The sequence below is a fragment of the Pongo pygmaeus genome, chromosome 4 (assembly GCF_028885625.2).
Source record: "Pongo pygmaeus isolate AG05252 chromosome 4, NHGRI_mPonPyg2-v2.0_pri, whole genome shotgun sequence".
Lineage (NCBI taxonomy): Eukaryota > Metazoa > Chordata > Mammalia > Primates > Hominidae > Pongo > Pongo pygmaeus.
In genome coordinates, this window is record NC_072377.2 from 67,928,421 (window position 1) to 67,944,344 (window position 15,924).

Sequence of the window (15,924 nt, forward strand, 5' to 3'; positions counted from 1 at the left end):
TACAACTCTATGTGAAACATTTAGGATATGATCAGATGTTCCTTTGTCCTCTTTGGAGTATACAGTTTAGTTGAGGGGAGGACATGGCTGATAGCACAGTTAAAACACTAGTAATCAATACAGAGAGTTATATCTTGTTTTGTGCAGGGCACACCAAACAATACAATTCTAGATTTTGCTTTAATAATCAGGGAAAGAAAAAAGGCACTATGTGTTACAGTCTTCAGGGAAGGATAAGGGTTGAGATGTAGGAAGTAGAACAAAATTATAACATGTTTTAACTGGAAGAGGTAAGAATCTGAAAGTTACTAGAAACTTTAGAAATTATTTAGTGCAGTCTCATGGAATTAAAAATCAGGATATCCAGGCTCTGAAAAGTTAGCTGGGCACAGTGGCTCCTGCCTGTAATCCCAGCACTTTGGGAGACTGAGGCAGGCAGATTGCTTGAGGTCTGGAATTCAAGACCAGCCTGGCCAACATGGGGAAACCCTTATCTCTACTAAAAATAACAACAACAACAAAAAAAGTAGAGTGACACAGCAGATTTGTGGAAGAGTCAAGATGAGTCAAGGTCTCCATGTGCCAAGCTCAGCCATGAAGAAAAAGTTTTGTTTTGGAAGAGGGAATATGTTGGAAGTAAGGAAAACAAACCAGTTTTAGGATCCCAGCTAAAAGGCCTAGACTTGAGCATTAGTATTGATGAGTAGCTGGAACATATCTGACCACTGGTTTCTTTTATCCCCAGAATTGTTTGGTGATTTCTTTTTATTCTGGGGTGGTACTTTGCATATAGAAACACAGTTGAGAAATAAATGACCAAGAGATACACTTTTCTGTGTCTCTGTTTCTAAGAGTGGTGAGACTAGATCTCTATTAAATCTTCCTACTTTGTAATTCTGTGAATTAAATAGAGTTCTATAAATTACAGTCCATGAGACTATAAGGCATAAATAAACTTTCAGAAATGCCTGTGTGAGAAACATAAAATACATACTTATGTAGCTAACTTGGCTTTCAACTTCCCCTTCCTGTTTATTTAAACAGTTTATTCAAAAAAGTTAATCTTTCAGGTTCTGTTGAATTCTTATTATAGTCTCTTAACTGAGTGAATTGGAAAAAAGGAAGAAAACTCTATTTCCTTCACCTACATCAGTAGTGTATTAGGGTTCTCCAGAGAAACAGAACCAACAGGAGACAAAAATACATATATATAAAGAAATTGATTGTAAGGAATTGGCTCACATGATTATGGAGGCTGAGGAGTCCAAAATCTACCATCAGCAAGCTTAAGACCCACGAGAGTCCATGGTGTAAGTCTGAAGTATAAATCTGATCATGTCCCTCCAGTGTGGAAATCACCAGTGGACCTCCATTGAGTACAGAATACAGTCCACAATTGTTTGTATTTCACAAAGGTTACTTAACTGGTTGGCTCTGAAGATGGAAGAAGTACAGTGTCCCAGCTTGAAGCAGCCAGAGGATGAATTCTTCCTCATCCAGTCAGTTTTATTCAGGCTTTCAGTGGATTGGCTGAGGTCCGCCCACATGGGGAGGGCAAACTGCTTTACCCAGTTTATAGATTCAAATGCTAATCTCATCCAGAAACAGCCTCGCTGATACACCCAGAGTAATGTTTAACCAGATTGCTGGGCACTCAGTATCTCAGTCAAGTTGACACAAAATTAGCCATCACACTAAGAAAGCCTTGTTGACAGATCGTCTTTTTATTCAAACTGTTTACGCCAGGCACTGTGTAGTGTGAGGAAGCAATTGAGTCTCTTACCTGAGAGAGCCCACAACCTAGAAGGGGAGACAGGGACCAGTGGAGAAATACCACGTGCAAGAGAGAAAGGAGTCCAGGGAAACTGAGAATCATTCTTAAGGATATGTAGTGGATTGGAGCCAACTAGTTAAGTAACCTTTGTGAAATACAAATAACTGTGGTCTGTATTCTGTAGTCAATGGAGGTCTCCTGGTGATTTCCACACCGGAGGGACATGATCAGATTTATACTTAGAAAGGTCACTTTGATGCATTGTGGAGGACGACAGAAGGGGTAGATGTTGGTGAGTGGTCTGAGACCAGTGGAACAACCTGGGATGCATGTTAGAAATGCAGATTCTTCTTCCTCAGTGCAGACTCATTATATCAGAATCTTTGGGGGTCACACAGTAGAATCTGCATTGCAAACAGAAACTGTGATGTTTCATATACACTAAATGAGAACCTACTGCTGTGGAAGTGGGAAAACCATTTAGGTAGCTGTTAAAGTAGTCTTATCCTGGTGAGTGGTGATGAGATGAATTTGAGATATATTTTGGAGGAAGGATTAGCAGGAAATGGGGACAGGTAGGTATGGCTAAAGAGGAATGAAAGGTGTTTACAGTTGGGGTGACATGTGACATATACATGCATATATAATTTTTAAAAATAGTTGTGCTTATACCTGTAGCCTATGCTTATTTTTATACCTTGATTTGTCCTCATAACATATTGAACAGGCATTTTAAAATTTAAACAACATTTTGTGTGGAAAAAAATGGAAATGGGCTTTTATTTTCCCTTCTAATGATCCCTCTTTTTTTAAAGTTAGAAAAGTTTATCTTCCAAGATAAATGGATAGTCAGCGGTTGCCTATTAATGTTGATACTAGTATTTCTTCAGGGTTATACAGAAAATGAATTCTTTTGGAAGAAAGAAGAATTCCATTTTGAGAGTTGAAGAATGTGTTTATTTGTTGGGGTTTTGTTGGTGGGTTTGGGGTTTGGTTGGTTTTTTGTTTTTATTATTTTTTTAGCTAGAGTTTTTATTGAGCCAAGAAAATATATTAATGAGGCTAGAGATTTGCCTTCTTTGCTTTCTGCTTGTCTGGTTAGAGTATTTCTCTTTTATTTCCTTCAATAATATTTTTGTTGAAAGGAATATTGGGAAATGAAATTGACAGTCCCTTACCAAGGTTTGGGAAGTAAAAAGGAAGAAAGAATTTAGCGGCCCGGCGCGGTGGCTCACGCCTGTAATCCTAGCACTTTAGGAGGCCGAGACAGTAGAATCGCTTGAGCCCAGGAGTTGGAGACCAGCCCTGCAACATAGTGAGACCCTGTCTCTATTTAAAAAAAAAAAAAAAATTGAAAATCAGCCAGGCACACGCCTTTAGTCCCAGCAGCTGCTTGGGAGGCTGAGGTGGGAAGATTGCTTGAGCCTGAGACATCGAGGCTGCAGTGAGCTGTGATTGTACCACTACACTGCAGCTTGGGTGACAGACCAAGGCCCTGTCTCAAAAAAAAAAAAAAAAAAAAAAAAAAAAAAGAATTTAGCCAGCATTTTAAGAAGCCTAGAGGCACTAAAATTTGATTAGAAAATGACTCGTAAATTGTTGTTATAGCTAGAAAGTACAAAACATACCAAGTATAAAGGAAATAGTCTTATTTGAAACTATTCTGTATTCTGTAGTCAGTGGAGGTCCACTGGTGATTTCCACACTGGAGGGACATAATCAGATTTATACTTAGAAAGGTCACTTCGGTCCATTGTGGAGGAAGACTGGCGGGGTAGATGTTGGTGAGTGGTCTCAGACCAGTAGAACAGCCTGGGATTCTAAAAGTTAAAATTTGGCTTTTATAAGGACTTTTTTCTCCTTCACTCAATACATTGACCCACTGGACGGCTCTTCAGAATAGAGTAGAGAATACTAGAAGAAATGTTGGTTCCTGGATTCTGACATCTGTATGTTATCTTAACTTGTGTAGATCCTAGTGACCTCCTTAGGAAGTCTCTCTTCAGTTTTCCCCCTCTGATCCGTTCTGCCCCACTTAAAATTAAAAGCTGAGTTTCTTACAGGATCAAGTTAATGGGGCTCTATTCTCTGCTGACTCAGACACCAGCTTTCTGTCTTGTCTCCCTGGATTCTTCATCATTCTGCAAACATGCCATACATTTATGGCTTGACTAATAATATTTCTGCTCCTTGGTGTGTCAAGCCCTTATCCTCCTTAGCAAATATCTACCACTAAAATTGCATTCCAGACTTACAGGAAGAATTCATTCCATCTTTCCCTGTTTCTTCATGGCACTTTGTCTTTACTGCTAATATACAATATTTAGTTGCTTATATTCAGTCTAGTGACAGTAAGAGGATTTGAGACAGTGCAAAAGAAAGCCTGTGCTCATTATAACAGAAAACTATTAACATAGGATTGAAGGGATTTAAATAAGAAACCTTGATTTGGGAAACCTGTGGCTTCAGGATATAAAACTTAGCTATACGCTTTCTAATTACCAGGATAAAAAAAGAAACATTAGAAATTACATGGCTATTATTTTCAAGTAGAAGGAAGTAGGTTTATCAGGTGTTAAACTTGAGACAAATACAATTTAACAGAGTTTGATTAAGCAAAGAATTGTTCACAAATTGGGCAGCCCCCAGAACCAGAATTGGTTCACAGTATCTTCAGGGCTGTACCTGGTCAGATAATATTTATGAGCAGAAACGGGAAAGTGAGGTACAGATAAGGGAAATAGGATACTGAAACAGCTGGATTGGTTACAGCTCAGCATTTGCCTTATTTGAACACATGTTCAACAGTTGGCCACCTATGATTGGCTAAAACTCTGATTGGTACAAGAAAAGGTTACAATCTCTACACTTCCAGTTAGGTTACACTTTACTGTGTACGAAGAGACCTTCAGGCTGAACTTAAAATGTGTGAGGAGGAAACTTTAGGCTAAATGTAATTTAACACAGGAGAGGGAGACTCATAATATTTCTTCTCATTGGGGTGTCATGCCCTGACCCCAGAAGTGCATTTTTTGTTAATATTTATATAAGTGACTATACAAGGACTGTCCATTTAAACAATAAAGAATTAGTTGTTTCTGATACCCTAATGACTGTAGGTAAGTGACTCCAGGATTAGCTTACTGTGGCCTTAGCAACATCATCAAAGCCTGAGGTTTTTTCTACTCCATCCCCTCAGCGTATTAACCTCATCTTCAGGCTACCATCCCTCATTGATAAAAAGTAGTTCTAGGCATTACAGTTCATGACAATGCCACTGACAGATAAGTAATCTTCTTCCTTATGTCTTTTTTAAGATCAAGGCAATCCTTTTCTGGAAATCATTGCATTAGATGTCTTCTTATGTCTAATTGGCCAGAATTCCTTAAACATGCTCCTGCTGAAAGTAATCATTGACTGAGGGAATGGGATCTCCATGATTGCTTATTGAACTACTGGCATTGCGGGGCTGGGATCAGCTTTTTCTGAAACAGTGGTAGCATGGAAAAAGAGGATAACTGGACAGATTCAGGGTTCAATTAGGAAAGAGGCTGATTATATAGGTCCACTGCAGAGACCAACTGAACAGTGTCAGCTTTGTCTTATGTGAAACAACCCATAAATTGTTTGTTTTCTTTCTTTTTTTTTTTGAGATGGAGTCTTCCTCTGTTGCCCAGCCTGGAGTGCAGTGGCGTGATCTCGGCTCATTGCAACCTCTGCCTACCAGGTTCAAGCAGTTCTCTCATCTCAGCCTTCCGAGTAGCTGGGATTACAGGCACGTGCCACCACGCCTGGCTAATTATTGTATTTTTAGTAGAAATGGGGTTTCACTATGTTGGCCAGGCTGGTCTTGAACTCCTGACCTCAAGTGATCTGCTCGTCACAGCCTCCCAAAGTGCTGGGATTACAGGTGTGAGCCACCGTACCTGGCCCATAAATCATTTCTTATATCAGCCCAGCTGAAAGTCAGTTACATAGCAGTAAAAAAAAATCATTATTAAACAATTTATTGGAGGCCAGAGGTAAAAAAATATAAGTAGGAAGCGTTTTGGTGGTTTGGCCTAACATAGAATGGGGGTTAACAAAGTGTGTGCCCCCCACAACTTCCTCAACAACATTAGCATCAACCTGATGGAGGAAATGATGAGAAAGCATCACAGAGGAACTTGTGAGACATGCAGATTCTCAGGCTCCATCAAACTCTACTGAATTAGACACTATGGGAGTGGGGCCCAACTGTGCTTTAACAAAGCCCTTCAAGTGGTTGAGCTGAAAGCTCAAGTTTGAGAATCGCTGATATTGGACATTAAGAAAATGACTGGAATACTTGGCCTTTGCCCCAACTATCCCTCCTGTGCACACAGATGGGCTCCAGGTAGAGTGGAACTAAGCTTTTTTTTAGACAATTGCACTTATTCTGTTCAGGTGCTAGAATAAGGGCAATTTTAAAGCATCCAAATTTGATACCCTGAAGTAGAGTAAAGTTCATTTAGACAACAAAAATTTTGAGGAAAAATACTGTTTATCAGCGCTCAGTGAATGTTTGTAAATTCAGCCTTTTCTCATCTGTAAAATGGCTGAATTACTTAGGGCGGAGTTTATATAGATTAAATGAAAGGTATTACTGCAAGTACCTTTAAACCCAGAAATGACTTAAAAGGTTTCATTTTTTCATGCTAATACCTGTTGGTTCTGTTTAGCTGGTTGAAGTTTCTTCTTGAGAAAGATTCTTATTTAGCAGGCTGGAGTGCCTGGATCTATTTGGTGATTTCTGCCTTGAGTTTAGAGTGGAGCAGTGGCCACTTATATTCACATTAGATATTCCTATTTTAAACTGTTGTGTTTACTATTTTATTAGTATAACTATTACTGCATGTACAGTCTACACACTTTAGTTTACTAGAAATCTATTAATTTTTACATGTCTTTTATGTAAAGCGTGATTGTCTATCTTTAATCTTTGTAAACAAAATGAGATTTGACTTTAAATTGGAAATTTTCCTGCAGGACAGTTTTAGCTTTGGGCTTTTCAGTATTCTGTTATTTGTCTAGTTTTTGGTCAGTGAAAGAAGTAAAATCTGTATATATGTATCTCCAGAGTATTCTCTAATATTAATGGATAAATCTTCTTCTTCTTTTTTTTTTTTTATTTTTTTGAGACAGAATCTTACTCTGTTGCCCAGTCTGGAGTGCAGTGGCAGGATCTTGGCTCACTGCAACCTCCACCTCCTGGGTTCAGGCGATTTCTCCCATCTCAGCCTGCCAAGTAGCTGAGATTACAGGAGCCTGCCACCACGCCTGGCTAGTTTTTGTATTTTTTCTTTTAGTAAAGAAGGGGTTTCACCATGTTGTCCAGGCTGGTCTTGAGCTCCAGAGCTCAGGTGATTCACCTGCTTCAGCCTCCCAAAGTGCTGGGATTACAGGTGTATGCCACCATGTCCAGTCTTAATATGATAAATCTTTTAATTTAGGGAGGCAGAACAGAGAGCATTCACTATATGAGTAAGTTAACAGATTTTGGAATGCAGTGGAAGAATTTGATGCAGAATAAAGCATGCTTTCATGCAGATCCATAGTCATTGCAGTTAGAATTCAGGTCTGCAACAGACATAAATTGGCTAGTGTAAAGAAACCCCATATTATTATACAGTTCTAAAATACAAACTGGGATGTAGACCTTTTTAAGACACTTCACTTTATTAAATAGCTTTTGGGTTGATAGAGTAATGTAATTTTCTCACTTTGTGTCAGAGTCCATTGGCCAGCTACTTGTACTACACTGTATTATATCATGGCAGACAAAAGCATTGCAGCCCTAGGTCAAGGCCATGCAGTGAGTTAGGGATCGAGTTCCTGCCGTTTTTCAGGACTTCTGATTTCTAGCCTAAAGTTCTTACTCTTTGATCCCACCAGTGGGCACTGACTGGATCAGAGGCAGTCACTCCAAACATTGCTTTTTTAATGGTAGGAAATGGAAACGAAAGACACTTGTTTCCACTGCAAGAATGAGCCTGATCTGGTATCAGCACCTGTGTTAGTTCTATATTAAAAGCTATTTACACAGCCGTGTCAGGAATTGTCCTTCACCTGTACTTGCTACAAAACAAGAGAACCCAAACTTTCTTTGCCACTGTTTATTGGTTAGGAACCTATGATCATGCTGATGAATTACTGAATTCTCCTGTTACAAGTTAGGAAACAGTGGGGTTTGTTCCATCAGTTTGATTCACTAGACGGTGTTGATTTCTGGTCCCCCTGGAACCATTGTTGACTGAACAGGAAACTGTTTCTGTTGTCTCTGCTAATAGTAAAGAGCATGGTGCAGATATTCAAAATAAAATGATTTATAACTACCCAGAAGGTACAAGTGCTATCAGGACAAGTTCCTCATAGCACAGTAATGTCATTTGGAACACAAGGTAGATTGTTACATAATTAATATGTTTGTGATATTTAAATTACTGCATGTATAAAATTCTGTAGATGTGAAAATTATGGGGGAAAGAAGTATTTTAAGAGTTTATGTCATTTTTAAATAACATATAAAGTATATACATGCATTACTTTGTCAGCTGATGTTTCATTGTTTCAGAAGTGGCGTATAAATAAATTAGTATTTGAAATGCCCAAGTAAAATGCTCTAAAATGTTTTAGTGTGGCCCTTTTTATAGTGAGATATCTTTTCATAATTCAAAAATTTTGTTAAATTTTAAATCTAAATTATCTAGTCTTTTTCTCACATTTTGGTGTGAAGAACTAAGAACATAGAATTATTCATGTTCTTAGTGATTTTAAGGACTTATTTTTAAGTGTATTATAGACATTTTTATTTAAAACATGTTTTTTAAAAAATTATTATAGCTGTATGTTGATGTCTCATCTTGAGGAACCAAAAGTAACAGAAGATGAAGAACCACCCACAGAACAAGATAAGAGGAAAAAGATGGTAAGTTATAAAAGTAGCTTCTAAAAATTAAGAACCATATATTATCATTTTCTGTAGGTTCAGAAATATCTATAGTCTATTTGTCCATCCAGCTATATATCTATCCATCCCATGTTACAGAATTAATGTAAGGTGTACCCTAAAACAGATACATTTTATTCCTAGTACAGAAAGTTGTGGTTAACTTTTCATCTGAAATAACTGTTGCTTATCTTAGTGCAGAGCAGATGATTTAGTGTTTTACTTATGGAAAGTGTGTGACTTGCAAACCTTATTTAAGTTGAAATGTTTATTCTTCTGTTTTGAGGAGATGTACTGAAATTTCCTTGCATTCCCTATTATTTTATAGATCTTCACATGAACTTTTGCTGATCTGCATCACAGGCTTTTATAAAAATGCCCTTAAGTTAACCACTAACTTGTAAAAACCACTAATTCTCACCAGAGGAATCTGATAAGGGGAAAAGAACAAAAAAAAGGAAATATCTAAAATATCTTGCCTTTTAATATTATATATAATCTTGAATGTTTAAATATTTATTTTGACCATAAATATAAAATAGGTTCATAAGAAACTATTTTTTCCCTTTTCTTTTGGAATCTTTTCTTGTCTTCTGGCCTCATCATTTAACTAACTTTATTATACCTTCTTTCCTCATTTGCAAAATGAAAACAATTGTATCTACCTCATAGATAGAATAAATAAATATTTAAAATGGTTATGGATACCTAGTAATTACTCTGTAAGAGTTAGCTATCATTTTAATCTGATCATTGTATTTACACCTCGCATTACAGCACATTAGCCCTCAAGGGCCTAATCCTTAGCTTATAGCTAACATTGCACTGCTCTGAGAGCTTTCTTTTAAACTGTTTGAATTTAACTCATTTTACTTTGCTTTTATGCTAGGTATCATCTCCCTAGCACATAGTGTAGAGGAAAGGACAACATCCAAGGATTTTTAAGACCTGAATTCTAGTCCTTTTTGTACTATTACTTGTGACCTTGAGCAAGTCACCTTGTCTTTGTAGATCCGTTTGCCTCATCTGTGAAAAGCGGTAGAAATTGGATTAACAAATTTCCAGGGTCTGTGAACTGAAAAATTACTGTTAAAACTCTTAGTATCATTACTTTTCTTCCCCCAAAGCAGTGTTTGTACATATAATAAGTCTTCATTTAACATCATTGATAGTTTCTTGGAAACTGTAACTTTAAGCAGAAAAACATATAATGAAACCAGTTGTACCATGGGCTAATTGATCTAAACAAGAAGCTCCTACAGCATATTTCTGGTCACAAAAACATCACCAAACTTCTAAATAAATAAACACTTCTAATATTTAACATTGAAGTAAGTGTGAGCTGTACATACGTTTAAGAAAGATTAATGAAAACAAGTTAAATTATTTTCCCTTGTTTTTGGTGAATCAGTGAGTGATGATGGTTGTGGTGGTGGGTTAAATCAAGGAATAAATGTTTGCAAAGTGAAAATTGTAAGGAGCACCTCCTACTGCCATGCAGTTCAAAAACGAACAAATCTGGCGAGCTCGCTGAAAGCTTTCATAGAGCAGCATTTATATGCATTTGTATGACAATAATTTGTATTCATTCATTCTTTCATTTTTGCAACCCACTTATTCTGCTTTACGGTAGTGGGTGGCTGGAGCCTATCCTAGCAGCTAAGGGTGCAAGACGGGAACCAGTCCTGGACAGGACACCATTTCCTGACAGGGTGTACTTGCACACACTTACACTTAGATGGGAACAATTTAAACACGCCAGTTCACCTAGTGTGCACAGCTTTGGGATGTGGGAGGAAACTGGAGTACCCAGAGAAAAGTCACGCAGACATGGAGAGAACATGCAAACTCCACACAGACAGTGGCCCCAGCCTGAATCCATTTGTTTTCCTTTTCAAAGTTATAATGAAATGATGATAGCAAGGACCTGCTGCGCGGTCATGAACTGCTCAACAATACAACATTTCGGTCAACAGCAGACTGCATATGATAGTGGTCCGATAAGATAATGATACCATATTTTTACCGTACCTTTTATGTGTTTTGATGTGTTTAGATACACAGATACTACTTGGTTACAGTTGCCTACAGTATTCGCTACAGTAACATGCTGTACAGATTTGTTGCCTAGGAGCAATAGGATATACCATGTAGCCTAGGTGTATTGTAGTCTGTACCATCTAGGTTTGTGTAAGCACACTCCATAATGTTTACACAAGGAACTTGCCTAACAATGCATTTCTTAGAATGTATCCTCATCTTTAAGCAATGCATGATTATATATCTCGAGAAGTATTTTTCCTTTGAAATTAAACTGATTTGTGGTTGTTTTGTTTTGTTTTATTTTGTTTTGTTTTGTTTTGCAATGGAGTCTCACTCTATCACCCAGGCTGGAGTGCAGTGGTATGATCTCGGCTCACTGCAACCTCCACCTCCCAGGTTCAAGCAATAACCATGCCTCAGCCTCCCGAGTAGCTGGGACTACAGGTGTGTGCCACCATGTCTGGCTAATTTTTTTGTATTTTTGGTAGGCACGGGGTTTTGCCATGTTGGCCAAGCTGGTCTCGAACTCCTGACCTCAGGTGATCTGCCCACCTTGGCCTCCCAAAGTGCTGGGATTGCAGGTGTGAGCCACCATGCCTGGCCTATGTGGTATCTTAAATACATGGAAAGTATTTTTTTTTCACCTACAGTAATAATAACCTCTAAGTATAGCCTAACATTTGTCTTTCTACCGCTCACACCCCCACTTTATCATTCTAATTATATGTAGTATTGGTTTATAGAACAACCATTATTTTTTTAAGTGGCTGATTTTAAGTTATTTACTACAGAAGATATTTAATATGGATTTATATTATCATCTCTAGTAAGATTTCCAGTACCTTGGTCTTGCTCTTGGATACCCACTGCTCTTAGATATGCTGAGGATACCACAGCAGTTTTTGACTGAAGCTGGGATTGTGTATTGTATAAAATTTAATAAATCTAATTATGCATACATGCTAATTTTCCAACAACTTTAAACAAAGAAAATTTGTTTCACTTATCTCTTAGAATTATAAGTTAATGTATTTTTTCAGTAATTATGTCATTCTTGAACTGTATTGTCTATAACGTTAGACATTTTTTGAGAACTATCCAGCGATATCTTGGTTGTTTCTTCAAAGGGGGAGAGTAAACATTTGCTGGCAAATGGTTATGAATTATTCTTTACAAAAAAATTAGCAAAGGCTTTTCTCATTTTAAAATGAAATTATTTACTAGGGAGAAAAATATAGCTGTTTAGTTCCAAGGTCACATAAATGAAAATTTGATTTGCTTACTGTCATTGTTGTCTTAAAGTAGTCCATAAAATGTGGCATCTGTGTTTCAGCAGCTGCTTTGGTAGAGAATAGCAGTAGTGATTGTAGTTCAGAAAGGCAGATGATTAATATTATATCAAATGTGCCAAATAATTTTCCATACGTTTCTGAGAATTCTCTTTATTTTATTTCAAATAAGGATGAAATTTACACTCAGGAAAGCTATTAAGCTGTCCAGCCTTTTGATCTCTCTTTTCATTCAGCCTCTCTCTCTACCTTTCATTTTGGTGAAATAATACTTAGAATAGCACATGCAGCTCAAGCATTTCATTTAATATATGTTTCCTTTCTGTCCAGTATATTCTAATTAGTAGAATAATAATTTTATGACCTTTACTATAAAGACTTGAGCTAATATATTGACATCTTTAGTTTTTTGTAATTTTTTGAAATCTGACTCATAGTCACTTGTAAGTTGTAATTTCCAAATTCTAGTTTTGAGCATTTTAATGCTTTCTCGCAACTCTATGATACCAGCTAACAAAGTATTATTATTATTATTATTATTATTTTATTTATTTTTTGAGATAGTCTTGCTCTGTTGTCCAGGCTGGAGTGCAGTGGGTGCAAACATGGTTTACTCAGGCTCAACTTCCTGGGCTCAAAGAACCTTCCTGTCTCAGCTTCCTGTGTAGCTGAGACCACATGTGCATGCCACTACACTAATTTTTACATGTTTTGTAGAGACAGGGTCCCACTTTGTTGCTTAGGCTGGTCTCGAACTCTTAGGCTCAAGAGATCCTCCCTTGTCAGCCTTCCAAAGTGCCGGGATTACAGGTGTGAGCCAGTCCACCCTCCCTATTTTTTCATATTATTACTTGTTTTTTTTTTAAATGGGCAAATGAAAACTGTATGTATCTGTGGTGTACAACATGGTGTTTTAAAATATGTGTGTATTACAGAATGGCTGAATCAAGCTAATGAGCAAATCTGTTACCAGTTGAGCTCATTCAGAAAGAGAAAAATTGGGCCAGGCATGGTGGCTTATGCCTGTAATCCTAGCACTTTGGGAGGCCGAGGTGGGCAGATCGCTTGAGCCTAGGAGTTCAAGACCAGCCTGGGCAACATAGGTGAATCCTGCCTCTACAAAAAAAAAAAAAAAAAAAAAAAAAAAAAAAAAAAAAAATTAGCTGGGCATGGTGGCGTGCACCTGTAGTCTCAGCTACTTGGGAGGCTGAGGTGGGAGGATTGCTTGAACCTGGGAGACAGAGGTTGCAGTGAGCCAAAATCATGCCACTGCTACTCCAGCCTAGGCAACAGAACGAGACCCTGTCTCAAAAAAAAAAGAAAGGAGAACCCTTATGTCTCATTACAAACCACTGAAGTTAAAATATTGTGCGCGGCCGGGCACGGTGGCTCACGCCTGTAATCCCAGCACTTCGGGAGGCCGAGACAGGCGGATCACGAAGTCAGGAGATCAAGACCACGCTGGCTAACACAGTGAAACCCCATCTCTACTAAAAATACAAAAAAATTAGCAGGCGTGGTGCCATGCGCCTGTAGTCCCATCTGCTGGGGAGGCTGAGGCAGGAGAATGGCATGAACCCGGGAGGCGGAGCTTGCAGTGAGCTGAGATCGCACCACTGCACTCCAGCCTGGGTGACAGAGCAAGACTCAGTCTCAAAAAAAAAAAAAAAAAAGTGCATTATCATTTGAATGTGTTTTAAATTGAAACATATATATGGCAAACATAATCTGCAGCTTTACTTAGCTTTTTAATGCAATCAAGTATGTGTAGACTGCAGCTCTGGCAAGCTTGGCATCATAGTCTTCTGCCTAGGCTCCAGCATATGTAAGTAAACTATACGTTAGGTTGAGTTGCATTTTATTTGATGAATTTATAAGTACATCCTAAGTTTCATGCCAAATGTAACAAATCCTGAGCATGGCTTTTGTATTGTCTTAGAGTGATTATTGTTTCTGTTCTGCTCTTGCCAAATACCGTACGGCTCAAGGATGGACAGGAGTGCTGCACTGTGAGGATGGAACTGTCCTGCAATCAGAGCCTACACATAGCTAACATTTTTCTCTTAGAGCACAGAGACTTCTCCCTCATTTCCCCCTCCCTGTTTTCCCCTCCTTACTCATCAGCTCTCTCAAAACTTTCATTTTGTCTAACTTTTGGATCTAGAAGCTTTCTTTAGACTTGTACTTATTAGAATTTAGAATACATCATCAAAAGGAAAGTGACACTGTTATGAGTTGAAACTATTTCATAAGGTTTTCTGGAAATCTTTATTCCAAATATAATGTCAACAGGGCACCCTGTGGTAGTGGCTTGGGGTGGGAGTTTTTAAACTCTCTATGGATGATTTTGACCACTGAGAACCAGTAGATTGATTCTTTTGCCTGCTCCCATTTGCTTCTAGAAAACCTCAGCAGAACTACTATAAAGATAGAATTGTATTGGTACTGATAAGGTACTGTGTTGTTCTTAATTAAATATCAGTAATTTTTTAATGTATGCATAAAATACATTTTCCTTTTGCAAATAATAATATGAGAATAATTCATCATCATATTGGTGGCTTCAGAACTGCCCTTTGAGAATCCTTACCTTATAGCATTCAGTAATCAAGATAAATTATAGCATTGTTGAAAATACTTTTTAGTATTCAGCTTACATGCAGTCCACCCAGGTTGTGAGTTGAGAGACCTTTTTTCTTTTCTCAACTTGCGCAGTTAGCATTTATCACTTCTAGTGTCATGCCACATCTCTTTTTTTTTTTATTTTTGGAGAGTCTTACTCTGTCACCCAGGCTGGAGTGCAATGGTGCTATCTCAGCGCACTGCAACCTCTGCCTCCCGGGTTCAAGCGATTCTCCTGCTTCAGCCTCCCAAGTAGCTGGGATTACAGGTGTGTACCACTACTGCTAGCTAATTTTTGTATTTTTAGGTTAGAGACAGGGTTTCACCATGTTGGCCAGGCTGTTCCTGAACTCCTGACCTCAAGTGATCCACCCACCTTGGCCTCCCAAAGTGCTGGGATTACAGGCATGAGCCACCACTCCTGGTCTCTCATGCCACATCTTGACCCCAAACCTTGAACTCCAACATTTCTCTCTCATCACGCTCTCTTCTTCCTTACTAAGCATTCCTTTTCTTTTGGTAGATCTATTTTGAACTTTATCTGGAGCCCTACAATTTTTCCTTACTTTGTCCTCTTAAATCCTAGAGTCCCGTTTCTTTGCTGTTTTTACCTTTGGACAGGCCATAGCCCTCACCCTCTCTATTTCAGACTTACTATATCGGGGGGCCTGGGAATCAGGCATACATATTTTCTAAAAGCTTCACATGTTCTTTTGGTGTATAACCAGGGTTGAAAACCACTAGAATAAGAATTAAACCCCTTGACACTCTTTTAAGAAAGACGTCTGCAGTCTGCCTCGATTTAAACTTTGTCCTGTATTCTCATTCTATCTCCTTCACTGGCTAAACCAAATGACTTGTCTCCACACGTTATATGGTTTCTGCCCCTATTACATGCTAGTCCTCCATCTGGAATAGCCCTTTTGTCCCTTTCCTCTCCACTGAGTTTTCTCATTTGCCATTTTAATTCCCATATATGCTTTGTCCCCCACATAGACGCAACCTCCCCCACTGTCCACATCCTGTACCACAGTGTTACATTTGTTACAGCTGATGAACCTACATTGACACATTATCACCGACAATTGATCTGGTTCACTCTGGTATTGTACATTCTATGGGTCTTAATAAATGTCTAATGATGTGTATCCAACATTGTAGTATCATACGTAAGAGTTTCACTGCCTTCAAAATCCTCTGTGTTCTGCCTATTCATCCCTCCCTCCCCT

At 38.3% G+C, this 15,924-nt stretch overlaps 1 protein-coding gene across 3 annotated transcripts in view; it reads left to right on the top strand.

The window, feature by feature from the left end:
• The window catches only part of IPO11 (importin 11), a 220,575-nt gene that overhangs the window by 178,890 nt on the left and 25,761 nt on the right, over positions 1-15,924 (top strand). For all 3 annotated transcript variants that reach the window (XM_063664841.1, XM_054488214.2, XM_063664844.1), the window contains one exon: positions 8,636-8,720. In XM_063664841.1, the coding sequence (XP_063520911.1) occupies positions 8,636-8,720 (85 nt within the window). The remainder of the gene's footprint in view (positions 1-8,635; positions 8,721-15,924) is intronic.